Source organism: Balaenoptera borealis (assembly GCF_965194805.1).
Source record: "Balaenoptera borealis genome assembly, chromosome: 11".
NCBI classification, from domain to species: domain Eukaryota; kingdom Metazoa; phylum Chordata; class Mammalia; order Artiodactyla; family Balaenopteridae; genus Balaenoptera; species Balaenoptera borealis.
In genome coordinates this window covers 8,147,040-8,165,567 of record NC_138868.1, presented here as the reverse complement: position 1 = coordinate 8,165,567, position 18,528 = coordinate 8,147,040, and the positions used below count along the sequence as shown (strand labels likewise).

At 47.6% G+C, this 18,528-nt stretch overlaps 1 protein-coding gene across 1 annotated transcript; it reads left to right on the top strand.

Moving 5' to 3' along the window:
- The first annotated feature begins 5,277 nt into the window (after window positions 1-5,277).
- STIP1 (stress induced phosphoprotein 1) lies at window positions 5,278-17,719 on the top strand. Its single transcript, XM_082344135.1, has 14 exons — window positions 5,278-5,431; window positions 8,406-8,615; window positions 9,119-9,260; window positions 9,416-9,557; window positions 10,244-10,412; window positions 11,682-11,808; window positions 11,901-12,003; window positions 12,271-12,391; window positions 13,128-13,224; window positions 13,364-13,488; window positions 16,082-16,118; window positions 16,333-16,436; window positions 16,615-16,787; window positions 17,255-17,719. The coding sequence occupies exons 1-14, from the start codon at window positions 5,423-5,425 to the stop codon at window positions 17,325-17,327; spliced, it is 1,632 nt and encodes a 543-aa protein (XP_082200261.1). The 5' UTR covers window positions 5,278-5,422; the 3' UTR covers window positions 17,328-17,719.
- Window positions 17,720-18,528: the final 809 nt, after the last annotated feature.

The window sequence follows — 18,528 nt, the reverse complement described above, 5'->3', positions numbered from 1 at the left end:
TGGACTAGCTCCCAGGCCCTGAGCACACACGGCAGTGAACAAATCACAGGCCCTGCCCTCTGGAAGCAGCATCTAGCGTGGGAGGCCTCGATATGGCCTGGGAGCCCAGGCCGGGGGTCCCTTCTGCCTCTGGCCACCTACCAGCTCAGGGAGCCAACACTCCGTTCCCCTTCCCAAAGCCAAGAAATGGCTGGGTGATGAACTGGATGAACTGGATGAACAAGGATGCCTCCGAAGTTTTCAGCCTGAACCAGCCCAAGAATAGCGAGGCCACTGATGAGAGGGAAGTCAAGGGAGGAACAGCTTCAGGGGAGATTATCAGGAGCTCTGATTCGAACACGTTGGGAAGTCCATTTGCCAACCAAATGGAGACATCGAGGAGGCAGCTGGGTAGACAAGTCTGGAACTTGGGAGCGAGATCTGAGCCGAAGCTAATGTGGGAGTCATCTGGGATTGTGTTTATAGCCACGAGACTGGCTGAGGGCACCCCGGGAGGGCCTGTGGATGGCGAGCTCCCAGACTGGGCTCTGGGCTCTCTGATAAATAATTATCGGATAATAATTACCATCGTTTTATTCCTTGAAGTATCTGGCACAGTTCCTGGCTCTGTACGAGTTCACTGAATTGAGCAGCACTCTATGGCACTTTATTTCCCCCCACACTTTTCCTGCTAATCAGGACTCAGACTCTGTGGTAACAGGTAGCTCAAAGTTGGAATCACTCAGTTGAGTGGGAAATGAAAATATTCTTTAGGGATTTCTCAGAACATGGAATGGAACTTCACTCTCACTTAGAGAAGGAAACTCAGGTTGTCTTAAATTCCCACTCCAACACTAAAAGTTCTTATAAAAACAAAACTTCCATGTTCTACAGACGCCAGAATTCTGAGCTGCAACCCTCCCCTAACCCCCACTCCTAACTCCTCACTCCCATGCTAAGCTTCCTGAGTTCCAGCTGTTTTCTTTTTTCTGATATTGGGAGAACTTTTTTTTTTTTGCCGAGCTTCAGGGATCGCAGTTCCCCAACCGACCAAGGATTGAAACCTGGCCACGGCAGTGAAAGCCCAGAATTCTAACCACTTGGACACTAGGGAACTCCTGGGAGAACTTTAAAACTGGGAATTTGCTCTGCAGAGAATCTGGTTGCACGCGGTGACCCCTTCAGTCTCTCAGTTGCTGCAGGATTTGCAGCCTCAGAGTTGACTCCAAACGCAGCCCTTGCCATTTTGCTCCCCACCTAAAGAGCAGCAGCACTAAAATAGCAGCATGAATCACTCCGAAGCGTCATGCATCGCCAAGGGCCAGGATGCCTGCTGTGGTGGAGCTTATGCTTGAGTTCCAGGGACCTGGGGAAGGGGACACTGGCTAGCCAGCCTGTACCACTGCCTCCTGGCCCCCAAGGGAGGGCTCTGAGTTCACTTGGAGAAGCCTGAGTTGGTGGAAATCATAATGTTCAGAAGTGGCTTTACCATGACACTGAATAAGCTTAAACCTCAAGGTGCCTCATTCGCACTCCTTCTAAAGCGCCATGGTTTTTTTAATCTGTATTTTTCTTTTCTCAAAGAGGGCTCTCTGGAACGTCCCTGGTGGCGTAGTGGTTAAGAATCCGCCTGCCAGTGCAGGGGACACAGGTTCGAGCGCTGGTACGGGAAGATCCCACATGCTGTGGAGCAACTAACGACCGAGCCTGCGCTCTAGAGCTCGCAAGCCACAACTACTGAGCCCATGAGCCACAACTACTGAAGCCCGCATGACTAGATCCCAAGCTCTGCAACGAGAAGCCACCACAATGAGAAGCCCGTGCACTGCAACGAAGAGTAGCCCCCAATCTCCACAACTAGAGAAAGCCCGCACACAGCAACGAAGACCCAATGCATCCATAAATAAATAAATAAATAAACAAACAAACAAAAACTTGAGTATGGGTTACTTTGTTTAATCCTCAAAAGTGACCTTGGGAAGTCATAGGCAGTTCATCATTTTCATTTACAGACAAGGATACTAGAAAAGCCTTCTTTGGGTTCCTTGAAAATTCCAAATTTGTTTCAGTCTCAGGGTCTTCGCACTTCCTGTTGCCCTGTCTGGAACGCTGTCCGTGTCTTGCTTTTCATAACTGCAAGTCTAAGGGGCCTTCACTAACCCCCCACCTCTAGGCACTCCTTCCCTGCCTCCCTGGTAACTCTTTATCCTTACTTTTTGTTTTCTTTATAGCACACACCACTCTTTAGAATTATCTTTATTTGTAACTTTATTTTTATTTCACAAATGTATATGGTACTTATTCTGTTGTCAGGCACTGTTCTCAGTGCTTTGTAAATATCCAATCATTCAATCCTCACAAGTACTCTGACACTGAAACTTTTTCATCCACATTTTAAAATGAAAGCAACTGAAGCACAGAGAGGTTAAGCAGGTTGCTAGAAGTCACAGAGCTGTTGAGTTTAAGTACCATCTGTCTCTCCCACTACAAGAGAAGGTCCATGTGTGCAGAAGCTGCATCTGCGGGCTGCCTTGTTCACTGTTGAGCCCCTGTACCCAGAGTACTGTGCCACACACAGAAATATAAAAAAGATGTATGACAGCAGAGACCAGGTTACAGAGAGGGAGGGATGGCAAAGAAGCCTGGAGAGAGGCTGTTGAGGAGACAATATAAGGCCTCAAAAGGCCTCCAGAGGTGGAGAAAGAGCTGGGCTGGGGGGCAGCAGTGGGATTGGCAGGAGTGCGGTGGTCTGGGGACGGTGCCAAGAAGAAAGGAAAGGTCTCGTTGACAGATATAACTTAGCAGACGAGTAAGAGGCCAAACACCTTGGCGTCACCTCCTTCCTTCACGCTCTGCATCCAATACATCAACAGATCCTGTCAGCTCTTCCAAAATGCATTCTGAATCCAACTTTTCTCACCCATCCTCTGCTCCCACCCTGGCCCATGCCATCACCGCTCTCCTAGAATCCTGCAACAGCTTCCTAAGAGGTTCCTCTGCTTTCGTCCTCTTCATTGATACAGCAATCAGAGGGATCCTGATAAAACTGTCAGATCACATCACTTTTCTGCATGTCCCCAAGTGAACACAATGGCCTCCCATTCTGCAGGATCTGCTCCTGCTTCCTCTAGCCCCACCTCCCACTCCCTCCCTGCCCCTGCCATTCTGGTCACCCCAAGGCCTTTGCATCTGCTGTTCCCTCTGACAGCAAGGTTCTTCCCTAGGATTTCCATGAATCTCACTCCTTCACTTCCTCAGGTTTTTTCTCAAATATTAGCTTCTCACTGTGTCTGATCTGGACCCCTACTGAAAATGCAACACTACCCCGCTTGCCCAATGCTCTGCTTTATTTTTCTCTACTGCAGATACACTATGCAAACTTTTTTTAGTTTGTCTTTCTCACTAAAATGAGCACCACAAAAACAGTGATTTTTCTCAGGATTGCTCACTGCTTTTCCCCAGTGCCCACAATTACACCTAAAAAATGATAGGGCATATTTGATGAATTAATGATTACCTGCTATGTGCAAAACGCTGCACAACGCACCTGGAAGACAAGGATCTAAAGGAAAAGACACAAAGCCCTTGTAGGCCCTACAAAATGTGGTACAGATACCACAGTCTCTGGTTTAATATGTGATTGGACACATGTGTAGACCATGATGCTGTGAAAGCAAATAATAGGTGGGCAGAAATTTGTGAGTTCATTGGGGGCAGGTCGTCAAGGAACCCTGTCAGATCATCTCAGCCTGAAAGACCTGAGGAGACGCTAACCTGGCAGAGTTGGTGGAAGGGCGATCCCAGCAGAGGAAACACCTTGCAGGCAGGCCCAAAGTGAAGGAGCCCACCTAGTTCAAGGAACAGACAGGTCAGTGCGGCTGGAGACTGGTGCTGAAGGTGGAGGACAGGGAAAGAAGAGGTGGGAAAAGTAGGCCTGCCATGTTAGACAGGCCCTGATCCCCAATGTAAAAGCCTCCAAGAGTTTCGAGCAAAGGAGGGGGTTATCAGGCAAGCGGATCTACAAGTGACCTTGGCTGTAGTGTCGAGAATGGGTCAGACAGCTGGGATGGAAAAGGACGCTGTGGAGACAACCTAGTAGCATAGAGGGCAGTTAAAACCCTGGGAAGGGATGGCATTACCCAGCGGGGGCGGGGGAGAGAGTTCACAGCGGGGCCCAAGACCCTCAACTAAGCTCCCTCCAGACCGTCATGCGGCTGCTTTGTTCCGTGAACCACATGCTGGTCCAGGACGAAAAATCATTTCTCTCTCACGTTCTAAATCCTTTCGCTTCTCTCCGGGTACCTGCCCTGCCTCTTGGCAGAAGAGCCGAGATTTTAAGGACCGCCCAGGCCGCCGCCGCCCGCCAGGTGATGGAGCACCTCAGTGAGGTCTTTTGTCTCCCTCACCCCTTTACCTCCGAATAACGGAGATACCTCCCCTTCATTAAGTGCTAAATACTCTACTGCATAAATATGAACGATCCACGGCCCTGGATTACCAAACCCTCTTCCCGAAAGGTTCATAGAGGTGGTGCGATTCCACGGAGGGTCCCCGCCAAGATGAGATTCCAGGCCTGTCCTACCCAAGCCCCAGCGCCTTCACCACCACGCGGGATTTTGGAACACCCAAATCCAACAGCGGGATCCGGGGACGCGTCGGGGGGCTCTCCCGAAGCCGACCCAAACGGCCACCCGCCCCCCCGACCCCAGGCTGGGACCCCCGAGCCCGACGCTCGGGCGAAGGACCAGGTCTCTCTGCCGCCGGGGAGGAGCGAATTGCCTCGGCCACACTCCCCGCAGAGCGAGAAAGGAAGCGGCCAGCATCGCTAGCGACCCCACCAGCACCGCAGCCTTGGGAACCACCGCGGCAGACGGCGGCTGTGGCCTCGGACTCCCATAAACCACGGCTATAGTAAAACCCCACCCTGCTCTTTGAAGGGCAGCAATTTTAACCTATCAGAGCAAAGTGTCTGCAACTCACCGCCCAATTGAAATTTTTTAAAATCTGAAGGCGATTCCGTCATGGAGTCCGTCAGCCCAATGGGAGAGGTGGAAATTTCCAGAAAGAACAGGACCAATGGGCGCGGCCAGCGCGGCCACGATTGGCGGACCAAGTGACCAATCATTGTCGCAGAGGTCTGCCCTTCCCTCCAATCATAGAGCTTATGGTGGGCGGAGCTTTTAGGGGAAGTCCAATCCCGAGATGCGGGGGAGGCAGGGTTCTCCATATTGTCCAATGAGAGAGAAGCAAAGATGATGGGCTAGACTTCAAGCCAATAGTAGAAAAGCTCACAAAGACCCCTAGAGGAGCGCGACCAGTGAGCCCGAGAGGAAGGGGCGGGATCTGGGGGTCCCGGCAGCTTCTAGTAGGTTCCAGAAGGCGGCGCGTGCGGTTGGGAACGCGGAGCGGACGGAGTGTATTCAACTGGGTTCCGGGCCGGGCTATGGAGCAGGTGAAGGGGGAGGGGCGGACTGAGGCCCGGGGCCGCTCGGTGACCCTCCGAGGCTAGGCCGCGGCTGGAGGAGCGGGGCGGGAACCCGATCGGGGGGGCCGGGGCGGCCGGGGTGGGGGCCGGGGCCGGCGGAGCAGCTGGGGCGGCGAGGGAGTGAGGGCCGCGGCGGGCGGGCGGGGAGCGAGGGTTGGCTGTGGGGAGCGCGGGTTCGGCTCAGCGCCTGTCGCCACCCGACTCGGCGAGATGGGCTGAGAGACGTATCAGTTCGGCATAAGTCCGGTTCTCGGCGGGAAGAGGAGTCGCGGCCGGACTCCGGAGGTCTTTCGGGAAGTAGGTCCAGGCTGAGCAGGGGGATGGCGCCCGAGGCGCTGGGAGGGATGGAGGTGGGCGAGGGGCCTTGCGAAAGGCAGGAGGGATCGGGTCAACCTCTGGGAGTTCGTCATGTGAAAGGGGGATTCGAAATTGCGGACGAAGAGGCTACCCAGGACTTGGCACAGTTAACTTGGAGGAATTCGGGGAGCGGGGACGGGAATACACTGGAAGTATCTGTATTCTTAGTAGCCAGTTGGGGAAAACCCTACTTCTCTGCATCTGAAAAGGCCGGGATGGAAGAGTGTTGAGTGAAGGTATGACGAGCAGCAGGCCGACTTCTTTTCATGATGCAGGAAAGGGGAGGGTGCAGCAAAAGTCCTTGGAATGAATTTCATCCCTACCAGTGTTTTACAAACGTATGTGCGGCTCCTCCCCCTTCTCGTTTTTCTTTTTGTGTGCGTGCGATTCAAGAGTAACAGGACTGATACTTATAAAACTTCGGTTTCAAATTGCAGAAGGAGGAATTAGTTGCTTAGAAAATATAGAATATACAGGTAAACAGTAAAAGTAAGTTATTTAACTCCGCTCAGCATTATTGGGGGGCCGAGTTTGAAGCTGCTGCTAGTTGCTTTCAGTGATTTAATTGTACCCTCTGTGGCCTGAGGGTTGTGAAAAGCCCAGAGAGGTTTTATTCAATTGGAAGCTGTTATTAGGCTGTAATGATTGACTGGGGGGAGTGGGGGGGACAGCTCGGGTGTTCAGGTGTGATCTACAAAGCCGAACCTTTTGCCTTAGTATGGGTATTGCTCTTTTAGCCAAACCTGGGGCCTCTTCGCTAAATTTTTAAAAATTAGAGTGGTAACGGAGAGGTTAATAAACATTTTGCGCCCTTGTGATAATTAAATTGTATCTGGGATTCAGTAGGCTGTGATACAGACAAGAAACAGAGGGCTGATGTGAGAAACATATTGCTGTGTTAAATTCAAGAAAAGCTGTCATCCCGCCATTATCAAAAGAGGAAAAAAATTTTTCTTAATCTCAATTGCCTCTTGTAGAAGTGTACGTACAGGTAGACAGTGAGTGACTAAACTCAGGGACTGCACGTTTACCATGCCCGTTGTACAAATGGCCTGGCATTTTATTCCAGGAGTGTTAGAACCTACTGTCTTGCCCCCATTCAATATGTAGCTTCTTCCTTTTTTTTTTTTTTTTTTTTTTTATTCTGAGATCCATGTTTCAGTTTTAGGAAACATTCAAGTTGGACAAATTTGAGTGTCCAAAATCGTGTTTTTTTAACTAAGCACCTTTCAAATCTCATAGTGATAAACTGTTAAAATTTGACCCAATACAGACATACAACTGTATAACATGTCAGACAAAACAACTTCCTGTATTATATGTACCACATGCTGATATTTTCTATTCCATTTGATGTTTTAAAGTGTTGCTTGTGTACGAACTTGATTTCCTGACCTGCAGGTAGGTGCCCGGTTTGGAAGATGTTCTGTAAGATAGGCAGGGACATCACCAAGCTGTTCTCAGCTGCCTTGTGGTATTAGTTGAGTTTTTAAACTTTTTGCCTTCTGGCCTGCATCTTGGGCTTTAAGGTTTTTATCCCTTGCTTGCTAAATTTGGTAGTTTCTTTCCTTTTTTCTCATAGAGGTTGTCTCTCTAAGATCTCTCTGGTTGGTGGAGGTTCCCAATTGGTGTGCCTCAAGGTTCCAAAGTCATTTCTCATAACAGAATTCTTGTATCACTACACTGGGTCATGGGCAGATGATAGGTACCAAGAAAGAATGACTTTGTGTCTTGAGGGACACAGCTTGATCTCACCAAGTGTGTATGCCTTTGAGGGATGACCCTCCCCTCTTGTAGGGCTCCCTGGTTAGAAGCCCTTTAATTAGGATCCTGCTCTGATAGGGCCAGGGTCACTTTATTAAACGTTTTGATGCATTCCTGCTGTTTTCATTCCGGATATTTGAGAGGATAGTGGATTGAACCACAAATAGTGTTTCTTTATTCTTCTCCATCCTTTTAGTAACATATTAATATTTAAGCATGGCAAAAACTGTTTTTTTCTAGCTTTCCTTTACGCGTTAAGGAATAGACCAGTAATCTATCGTGTTGTGACATGTTACCACATCTGTAAGTGGAAACAGATTGTTCTTTGATCATAGGTGAGCGTCTTGATGCTCCTGGAGCCGGCAGGTTGCTGAAGCACGTATCAGTGCACGCTCAGTCCACTTCCTTCTTGGTCGCCTCTTCCTGTGAGGAGTAATTAGGCCTGTGTTCAGTTTATCATTTGAACTCTGGAAATCCATGGCAAACAAATTTGTTTTTCCACAAAAGGAACTCATGAGTATGTTCTAGAGTGACTTCATCAGCTCAAAGGAGAGACTTTTGGAAGAGTGGCTGGAGTTCTCACTGATCCACAGGGGAGCCAGCAAAGAACAGTGTCAGGCCGCTTCTTCCTGGTTATTTTTTCCTTGCTGGTTCCCAAAGGTGTGGGAAATGTAAATTAATTAATCTGTGATTTCTCTTTTCTGATCCATAAAGTAACCTGTTTGTCAATAGTTGCAGAAAGGAATGAGTATCCCCTAAGAAATTGGGACTAAAGAGACATTTTATGGAGAGAAACTGTATTGGTTCCTTTTCTTCTCAGGTAAATGAGCTCAAAGAAAAGGGCAACAAAGCCCTGAGTGCTGGCAACATTGATGACGCGTTGCAGTGCTACTCAGAAGCCATTAAGTTAGACCCCCAGAACCACGTGCTCTACAGCAATCGTTCCGCAGCCTATGCCAAGAAAGGAGACTACCAGAAGGCTTACGAGGACGGCTGCAGAACCGTGGACCTGAAGCCTGACTGGGGCAAGGTAAGCTGCGTGCGCGCTGGGGCTCCTCAGGTGCCCAGAAACTCCTTTTGGGGGCAGTTCTTAAATACCAGCCCTCCTGGCTTGCCTAGTTGCCTATCCTGAGAGACTCATAGTTGATTATCCCCCTCCCCCCATTATTCTTCCTACCTGTTTGAGAATGTTCCTCAGACTGATGGCATGTTTCATCAAATCTGAGGTACCATCGGTTAAGACATGTCTTATTTTTTGTACTACTAGGAAGGAAAACACTACCCAAAAACTGACAACACTTAGGGTCATAAGATGAACTGGGAAGGGGCAGGTGTGCACCTTAGATATTTGGCTGTGTTCTGCAGGGTCGATAATGTACCATTGTTACATCCTGCTCCTCTTTCTGTTTTTTCTTTGGCCTTCACGTGAATACCCATTTTGTTTCATGAAATGTAAAATAGATTTTTTTGAGTTCATCTTAGGAATTTACCACTAGGTGTCTTTTATTTTTTATTTTTCTTTGCTGGTTTAAGGGCTATTCCCGAAAAGCAGCAGCTCTTGAGTTCTTAAACCGATTTGAAGAAGCCAAGCAAACCTATGAGGAGGGTTTAAAACATGAAGCAAACAACCCTCAGCTCAAAGAAGGTTTACAGAATATGGAGGCCCGGTTGGCAGGTATGCAGGCCCCACGTATACTGCTCTTCTCCTTTTATTTACTATTATTTTTTAATTGGGATTAACTTTGAGGCTCCCCCATCCCCCAGTGTCAGTCTAGTAGGCTATGTGGGCATAGTAACTGACTTCTCGTGATGTGCTTTCCTTTGAAACAGAGAGGAAATTCATGAACCCTTTCAACATGCCTAATCTATACCAGAAGTTGGAGAGTGATCCCAGGACAAAGATTCTGCTCGCTGATCCTACCTACCGGGAACTGATAGAGCAGCTGCGGAACAAGCCCTCCGACCTGGGCACGTAAGTCAAGGCAGCACCGTTTGTCTCTGGAAATGGACATGAACGTTGTGCTTTCTTCCTGGGATCCTGTGGCAGGGGGTTCCCTCGACCAGAATGCAGGGTTTCTCCCTTTGTTTTTTCTCCAAAGAGCTGTAGGAGTTTATTGCTTTGTTTACTGTTTATTTGTATTTTTAGAAAGGGTCAGGGGGAGTATATATCAGAGTAATCTAGTGTTTGTTCTAACCCTCCCCTGCCTCTTCACTGCTCTCCTGCTATGCTGACCTAGCACCAACCCTATCCTTTCTTTACACATAGGACCCCCTTTCTCTGTTGGTATATTGGAGTGGAAACTCAAGGTTGAAAAGGTGTCAGATCTAAAGAGGTCTCTCTAAACCTTGTACTGCTCTCTGTGACTGTCTGAATCCCTCTGGCTCCTGAGATCAGACAAAGTGTGTCTATAACTCATTTCTCTGTGTATCTGCTGGTCTCAAGAAATAAATTTGGTCTGTGTTACCTCATTTTATATGGATATTTGAAGGGTTGAGGATTCCCCATTTGTAACTTTTAGTACAGGATCTAGGAACCTTCTCATGGGTGAGAAGCTTTTATATACAGTAATCTGAGCTTTAGCAGTAAATGGGGTTTAAGATCAGTCATGGGGAGGACTAAGTGCTGTTTTTTGTTTTTGTTTTTTTAACCAATACCAGGAAATTGCAGGATCCCCGTATCATGACTACTCTCAGTGTCCTCCTCGGGGTCGATCTAGGCGGCGTGGATGAAGATGAGGAAGTTGCGACACCTCCACCGCCGCCGCCTCCCAAAAAGGAGGCAAAACCAGAGCCAATGGAAGAAGATCTTCCAGAGAATAAGAAGCAGGTGTCTCGCTCTCTCTCTTTTTATTTTATTTTTTTTAAACACTGTTTACTATCATGCATTTAGAAGAAACAGCCAAGTCAACTAGAAATATGTGTGTCAGGTGGGACCATCTATAGACTTTCATTGGCTGTGATTGTTTTTTGAATGCTCAGTATGTGCTAAAGTTACTATTGTTAATTAAAATGGTCAGGGGACTTCCCTGGTGGTCCAGTGGGTAAGAGACTGTGCTCCCAATGCAGGGGGCCTGGGTTCGATCCCTGGTGGGAACTAGATCCTGCTTGCATGCTGCAACTTAAGAGTTCGCATGCCACAACTAAGAGTCCACGTGCCGCAACTAAGACCCAGTGCAGCCAAAATAAATAATAAATAAATATTTTAAAAATAAAATAGTATATTAAAAGGTCCACGTAACAAGCAGTTTCATAGGAATCGTGTGTCTCTAAGTCTTCAGGCAGCGGAAGCTACTAGCCCATAGTCCCACGGCCGCTGTGGTTCTGGCCGTGTGGATGTCAGCCAGGGCCAGCCAGTAAAGTCGTGTGTGGCCCTTGTCCTTGCGGAGATCCAGAAGAATGCTGTCTATCATTCCTTACGCTTCTGTTTCTTGGTTGGACGTGGTGTGTAGTTGAAAGTTGTCTGTGTTGCTAAGTGAACAACTTTCAGTCTTCCAGAGCAGGAGGCATGTGCCTGAACGATTTTATTTCCCTTCTTATAAATGGGAACAGCAGATTGTTGCCAAATTTAGTACCTTTAAATGGGTAAGCGTTGGTTGTTCATGGTGCCGCAAAGCTGGAAAAAGGCCCTATAACGTGGGTGGTAGTGAGCTCTGCTGAAGACTCCTGCCACCAGGACAGCCCCTTCTGCTGCTCCTCACCCTCTCTGCTGGTGTTGCCTGACAGCTAAGACCCCGAGACAGCACGTGACAGAAACCGAACTTGCTCAGCCTCTCAGAATTAAACCTAGCACAGAACTGTGTTGTCCTCTCTGAAGTTCTTTCATGCTGAAGGGATTTCCTGTCCCCTGAAGAAGCCCTCACTTGCTGACAAAGATCCAGGAGAGTAGGTGGGATAGGGGGAGTTTCAGAGGAAGCAGAGATGGAAGTCTATAATTTTTCATCCTAACAGCTGATACTTCACTGTGGGTGTGGAGAATCTGCTTCTGTAGCCTTGTTAGTTGTGTATGCTGCGTGGTACCTGTGACGTCACAGGCCCTTGCTCTCTTTGCCGTCTGGTTAGATGTGCTCAGCACTGACTTCTCCCACACCTCATCTAGGCACTGAAAGAAAAAGAGCTGGGGAATGAAGCCTATAAGAAGAAAGACTTTGACACAGCCTTGAAACACTATGACAGAGCCAAGGACCTGGACCCCACCAACATGACTTACATAACCAACCAAGCAGGTGAGACCCAGGACTCAGGTGCAGGAGTTGTTACGTGGTCCTGGGGGTGAGGCATGGGCTGACTCTTCCTTTTTGACCCTCCTGCCTGGCAGCCGTGTACTTCGAAAAGGGCGACTATGGTAAATGCCGGGAGCTTTGTGAGAAGGCCATTGAAGTGGGGCGAGAAAACCGAGAAGACTACCGACAGATTGCCAAGTACGCTTGACCTGGAATGCCTTGAGCGGTGTGGAGGGTTCCATGTCTGCATGGGGAGGGGGCTGCTGGCTGCACAACCTACTTTGTTAGCCGTGGGCTGGAAAGGAGGCTGCAGGATCCTAGACAGGAGGTGTTGGAAGGGCATGGTGCCTGGGGCAGTGATGTGGGCCTTGTGTCTAGTTGGTTGCAGGTGTTTTTTTCTCTGCAGGGGCTGACGTTGTCTGTGTTCTGCCCTCAGCAAATTCTTTTTCCTCTTGTCTTTGTCAGAGCTTACGCTCGAATTGGCAACTCCTATTTCAAAGAAGAAAAGTACAAGGATGCCATCCATTTCTACAACAAGTCTCTGGCAGAGCACCGAACCCCAGATGTGCTCAAGAAATGCCAACAGGTGGGTAGGGAATACGGACTGTTTTGCTATTTTTTGTTTTATTTATTTTAGTCATTACTATTTAATGACAGATCTGTTGTCTTTGGTCATTGTATATGATGCTGCCCCTGTCACTTAATGATGACAACATGTAGGGAATAACTCAGTTTTTCTGCTGTACCTTTTTGTCGGCCAAGGTTTCCACCATAAATTTGTTGATGTTGAGGGTCAGTGTTCTGACAGTGTTGTGGTTACTGTAATTTAAGTTTCTTCTTACCTTATACAACCAGATTATGTAGGGGGGTGATTTTATTCACAGAAAGATTAGGCAGAAAATTGAGCTGTCAATACATCCATCATTTTCATATAGAGCATATCTTTGTACCAAGTGTACATCAATACCGTTCATTCTGCTTCATAGTACCTACACCTTGATGATGAGGAATATAAAATTTTTTTTTTGAATTGAGGTTAAGTTGGTTTACAACATTATACTTCAGTTGTACAACATAGTGATTCAAAATTTTTAGATTATACTTTATTTAAAGATATTATAAAATATTGGTTATATTTTTTATGCTGTACAATATATCTTTGTAGCTTACTTAAGCTATACATAGTTTGTAAGGAATATAAAATCATTAAACCAAAAGTTAAATCTTGCCACTCTGAAAATTGAAATTCTAATCAGACTTTTTATTAGGCCAATGTTTATGAGAGTTTAAATGACTATTCCAAGAATTAATATTTTTTTTAGGCAGAGAAAATCCTGAAAGAGCAAGAGCGGCTGGCCTACATAAACCCTGACCTGGCCTTGGAGGAGAAGAACAAAGGCAATGAATGTTTTCAGAAAGGTACCTACAGCTCAGATGATGGAACTTTTGGATAAGAGCAGCGTAGATGTTGCTTTCTGTGCCTTGGCTGACTGTGTGGTAGATGCGCTCTGGTGGTGTGCTTTATTTTATTTTTTAAGTTTGTCTTTTCCATGTTCAGGGGACTATCCCCAGGCCATGAAGCATTATACAGAAGCCATCAAACGGAACCCAAAAGACGCCAAATTGTACAGCAATCGAGCTGCCTGCTACACCAAACTCCTGGAGTTCCAGCTGGCACTCAAGGTGAGGCTCTGGCAATGCGGAGCAGCCGTTAATGTAGCCTGTGCACGAGGAGTGTGTTTTCCTCTTTTCGTGTTTTCATCAGCATCAGCTTGATGTTATTTTGATCATAGATTCAAGGTGGTGATGCACATGTGAAATTTGTAAAAATACAGGGCCTGTGTCTCTACCCTGTCCTGGCCTGTGGATTTATTCGTGGTTGGGAGTATTTGGGAAAGTAGATCCTTTTCCCTCCCCTTTGTCCTTCCTTACATTTTTTGTTGTTGTTTGCCTTTTTAACATTTTAAATGTATGGTTGAGTGGCATCAAGAACCTTCACATTGTTGTGTAGCCATCACCAACATCCATCTCCAGAACTGTTTCATCTTCCCAAACGGAAACTGCATTTTCTTTTTTTAAAATAATTTAGCCCCCAGATCTCATTCTTTTTTTTTTTTTTTTTTTTTTTTAATTTACTTATTTTTGGCTGTGTTGGGTCTTCGTTTCTGTGCGAGGGCTTTCTTTAGTTGCGGCGAGCCGGGGCCACTCTTCATCACGGTGCACGGACCTCTCACTGTGTGGCCTCTCTTGTTGCGGAGCACAAGCTCCAGACGCACAGGCTCAGTAGTTGTGGCTCACGGGCCCAGTTGCTCCGTGGCATGTGGGATCTTCCCAGACCAGGCCTCGAACCCGTGTCCCCTGCATTGGCAGGCAGATTCTCAACCACTGCGCCACCAGGGAAGCCCCGAAACTGCATTTTCTAAACACTAATACCCCAGCCCCCTCTCCCAGCCCCTGGTAACCACTGTTGTATTTTCTGTCTCTCTGAATTTGATCTCTCTAGGGACTTCCTGTAAGTGGAATCATACAGTGCTGGACCTTTTGTGTCTAGCTTACGTCACTTAGCATAATGTCTTCAAGGTTCACGTTGTAGCATGTGTCGGCAGTTCCTTTTTCGTGGCTGAATAATATTCCATTGTGTGGATAGGCCACCTTTTGTTTATCCATCCATCCATGGACATTTGGTTGTTTCCACCTTTTGGCTATTCTGGACAGTGCTGCTGTGAACATGGGTGTACAGATATCTGTTTGAGTCCCTGGTTTCAATTCTTTCAGGTATTTTATGCAACAGTGGAAGTACTGTAGTTCTGTGTTTAATTTTTTTGAGGAACTGCCTTACTTTCCACAGCAGCTTTACCATTCTTCTTTTCTTCCATACTCCAGTTAGATAGATCTGCTGTTGTCAGTCACATCAAGTATGGTCAGGTATGATAATGTTCAACACTGAAGGAGTTACTCTCCATAGCTCTCTTGAACATGAGCTACTCTGTGCCTCTTGACGATTTTTAAACTGTTCTCTGGGAGGTAAACCTGGACTATCTTGTGGGAACAAGACAAAATGTTATCTATCTAGACACCCCAGTACCTGAGCCCGTGATGGGTTTTGTTTGATGCCACTGTCTTCTCGGTCCATCTGGCCTAGAGACATCACTGCTGCTGGTGGGACTGCACAAGGGGAATGTCAAAAGCAAGTTGGTTTGCAAAGCAAAGAGTAACATTGTTAGTCACCTGAGAGGTGGAGCAGGACTTTCCCAATCTGCAAATGGGAGGAAAGGATGAGTAGAATTGCTTCCAGTCTTAGAGCTTCTTGGTAGAAGTTGATTGGGCCTCAGTGCACACACTACACTGCATAGCATTCTTTTCTCTGTGATTTTGTTTTGAAGATATTTCAGACAAAAATACACAGAATACCTATGTTTTCCTCCTTTTCTTCAACCATAAGCATTGACACTTTTGGCGAACCATTTGTGAAAGGAAATGATACATTCTGGCACTTGACCTCTGAATTCGTGAGCATACATCTCCCGAAATGGCTCTCCCTGTCCAGTCACAATATTATTAGCACCTAATAATAGCAAAACTCAGGCCATAATGTCATCTGCTGTATGTCTATGTTCAGATTTCCTTAGTTGTCTAAAAATAAAGTTTTAAAGTTGTCAATATCAAGGTCCATTCGTTTCATCTGGTGGTCATGTCCTCTTTAGTTTCTCAAACTAGAAGTTTCCCCACCTTTTGGGTTTTGGGGGTTTTTTTTCCTTTTTAAATCATAACATCAGCCTTTTGAAGAGTCCCAGTCCCCTTACATGAGATGGTCCATGATCTGGCTTTGTTATCCCGTCTGGTTCTGCTTTCCTTCCTTCTCTACTCTCCTTTCGTTGCACCTGCTGTTAAATTACCAAGCTGCCAGGAACAACAGAAGCACTAGAGGGAGGAGGGATGAATTGGGAGGTTGGGATTGACATACACACACTACCATGTATGAAATAGGTAACTACTAAGGACCTACTGTATAGCACAGGGAACTCCACTCAATGCTCTGTAATGGCTGTGTGGGAAAAGAATGATCTACTTTACTGTACACCTTTACAGCACCTGTAAATCAACTCTACTCCAATAAAAATTTTTAAAAAATAGAACAGAAGCATTAGAACAAAAGCAGAATGTTCTGTAATGGCCCTGGGTGAACAGTTAGATTTGTAATTCCAGGTGATCAGTCTGCCCTAGGGTAGCTCCTCTAAAGGAATGAGCCTAATTCTTTTTTGCCTTTCCTCCCTAGGACTGTGAGGAATGCATCCAGCTAGAACCGACCTTCAGTAAGTGCCTTTCTGTGCTGCTTCTCTGTCCCCTGACTGGCCAGAGGGCTGAGAGAAGGAGAGAGCATATTCTTTGCCTGTGTGTCTTTCGGGTTTGTAACGTTGAGGAGCTAGTGTCAGGCTGAGGAACGATGGTGTTCAGATGAAGAGGTGAAACAGCAGCCTTCGGAAGTGTGTTTTAGGTGATGCCTCACCTCTCCCTTTCTGCCTGTAGTCAAGGGTTATACACGGAAAGCAGCTGCCCTGGAAGCGATGAAAGACTACACAAAAGCCATGGATGTGTACCAGAAGGCCCTCGACCTGGACTCCAGCTGTAAGGTGGGGCTGCCCTGGCCTGCAGTGAGCTCTCCGCTGCCTCCGTGTCTCCGATTCTTCCCTCTCGCCTGTTTCTCTGTCTGTCTGTCTTCCCCTCAGTTACCTCTGTTGTCTCGGACCTGCCGCAGCAGTGAGCCAGGTAGTGCTAACACCCTCCGCTTTTGGCTTTGCCGGAATGCAGGAGGCCGCAGATGGTTACCAGCGCTGCGTGATGGCCCAGTACAACCGACATGACAGCCCCGAAGATGTGAAGCGGCGGGCCATGGCCGACCCTGAGGTGCAGCAGATAATGAGTGACCCGGCCATGCGGCTCATCCTGGAACAGATGCAGAAGGACCCCCAGGCGCTCAGCGAGTGAGTCAAGTTAGGGGCAGACGGCCTTCGAGGGAAAAGGTGGACAAAAGCATTGAGAATGCACAACGTTGGCAGCGGTGTGATCTGAGTGGAATATTTATAGTGTAATTCTTACTTGGAAGGTTGGCGGTTGATGGTGAGCTGGAAGGATTTCATTTATATGTTAGTGGCGATGGCTTAAGTGGTTAGTTGCAAAGCCCAGTTTTGCTGGGAGAATGGTCTCAGCTTAAACCTGTGTCCGTGGACTCCTGTGCAGCAGGACCAGGAGCAGGACTGGTCAGGTTCCGAACACTGGCAGAGGAGGCCCGTGTGGGTCCCCCTGGGCAGTCTCTGCCAGGACTCCCTTACCACCTCTTGTTGGTTGGTGGTGTCCAGGGGGGTTTGTGTTGGTTGGGGCTTGCTCTGGGAGCAAGTAAGAATTTTTATAGGTTGTCTCATTTCAAATAACTTGGCCTCTTGTTTGTCAGACACTTAAAGAATCCTGTGATAGCGCAGAAGATCCAGAAGTTGATGGATGTGGGTCTGATCGCAATTCGGTGATGACTTGCTCGTCATGCCCCTTCCCTTCACCCTCACATGGAAAGAGGAGCTGGGACCGCGGCAAGCAGCACGGAGCAGAAGGGAGAGAAGGGGAAACAAGCGAACAACTTATCTATATATTTATACAGACGTACGAGGAAGATTCAGAGACTTGTACTCGCGTATTCGTGCAGCCGCTGCCTCTGGGCCCTCCCAGCACACGCATGGTCTCCTTCCCCTGCCCCCAGTCGCTGTCTCAGCTGCTCTCCCATAGTTGGTTATTTTTTATTTGGGGCAGTGGGCTTGTAAGGGGAGGGGAGGGTGTTCTTCCCAACCTCAGGTCCCAACTGTCTTCACGTTGTTAACTCCACGTCCTCTTCTCCAATAAAACAAGCCAGTCAGGCGTGGTTATACATTGCTATGTCCCCGAGTAATTTTTTTGCCAAAAGACTTTGAAGCAGATGTCCTGTAGGGGTCACAGCCTGGATTGGGAGAGCTGAGTGCGAACTGAACACTGGGAACCAGGCCCGCACGCTCTCTTCCTTCCTGAAGGGTGGGGTGGGTGTGAGCTTGGCTGGGTTCCCTGGCCTAGCAAGGTGGCCACTAGGTGGTGCTGTCGCTCAGTGAACAACTGAAAGGGGACATGGAGGCTCCTGACCCAGAGTGGCTCCAGCTCCGGAGGGTCAGATGAACTTCCAGGTAATTCCCGTGCTGTCAGTTCTCCACACTCAAATCGCAAAGCCAGAAACCAGTTAGATCCAGAGAACAGTGGGTTCCACTCAAGAACTGAAAACAATTGCTATTGCAAGAGACACTTCAGACCTCCTTTTTGGAAACGTCAAATCTGTCAGCTGCTGTATGTTAGTTGTATGTTAGTTGTAGTTCTTAACTGCTCTCAACTGAGTTAAAAGTATGTTTTAATTACACTTTTCCACAGTTGCAACAAACTTTCTAAAAACCCTCTACTTGGACTGGGGTGGCTTCTGAGGCTGGACTGAAACTTCATTTGTTCCAGGAGTGCAGCTTTGGGGCTAGGAAGCTGCTGAGGCCAGCAGCTGGCTGCACTTCCTGCTGCCTTGACTTTGCATAAGCTGGCCTTCCCCTGGGAATCCCCAGCAGGCCTCCGCCATCTGGGTGGCACAGTCCTCCACAGGGATTCTGCTGCACCTCTGGTGCTACTGTCTCTTCAGGCTCTGTTCCCTCCATCCCCAAATTGATTGTC

Excerpts from the sequence above, each read along its gene's own strand:
- STIP1 (XM_082344135.1), top strand. Across the intron at positions 8,616-9,118 it reads TGAAGCCTGACTGGGGCAAG|GGCTATTCCCGAAAAGCAGC; the intron begins GTAAGCTGCGTG and ends TGCTGGTTTAAG. Across the intron at positions 13,225-13,363 it reads CAATGAATGTTTTCAGAAAG|GGGACTATCCCCAGGCCATG; the intron begins GTACCTACAGCT and ends TTCCATGTTCAG.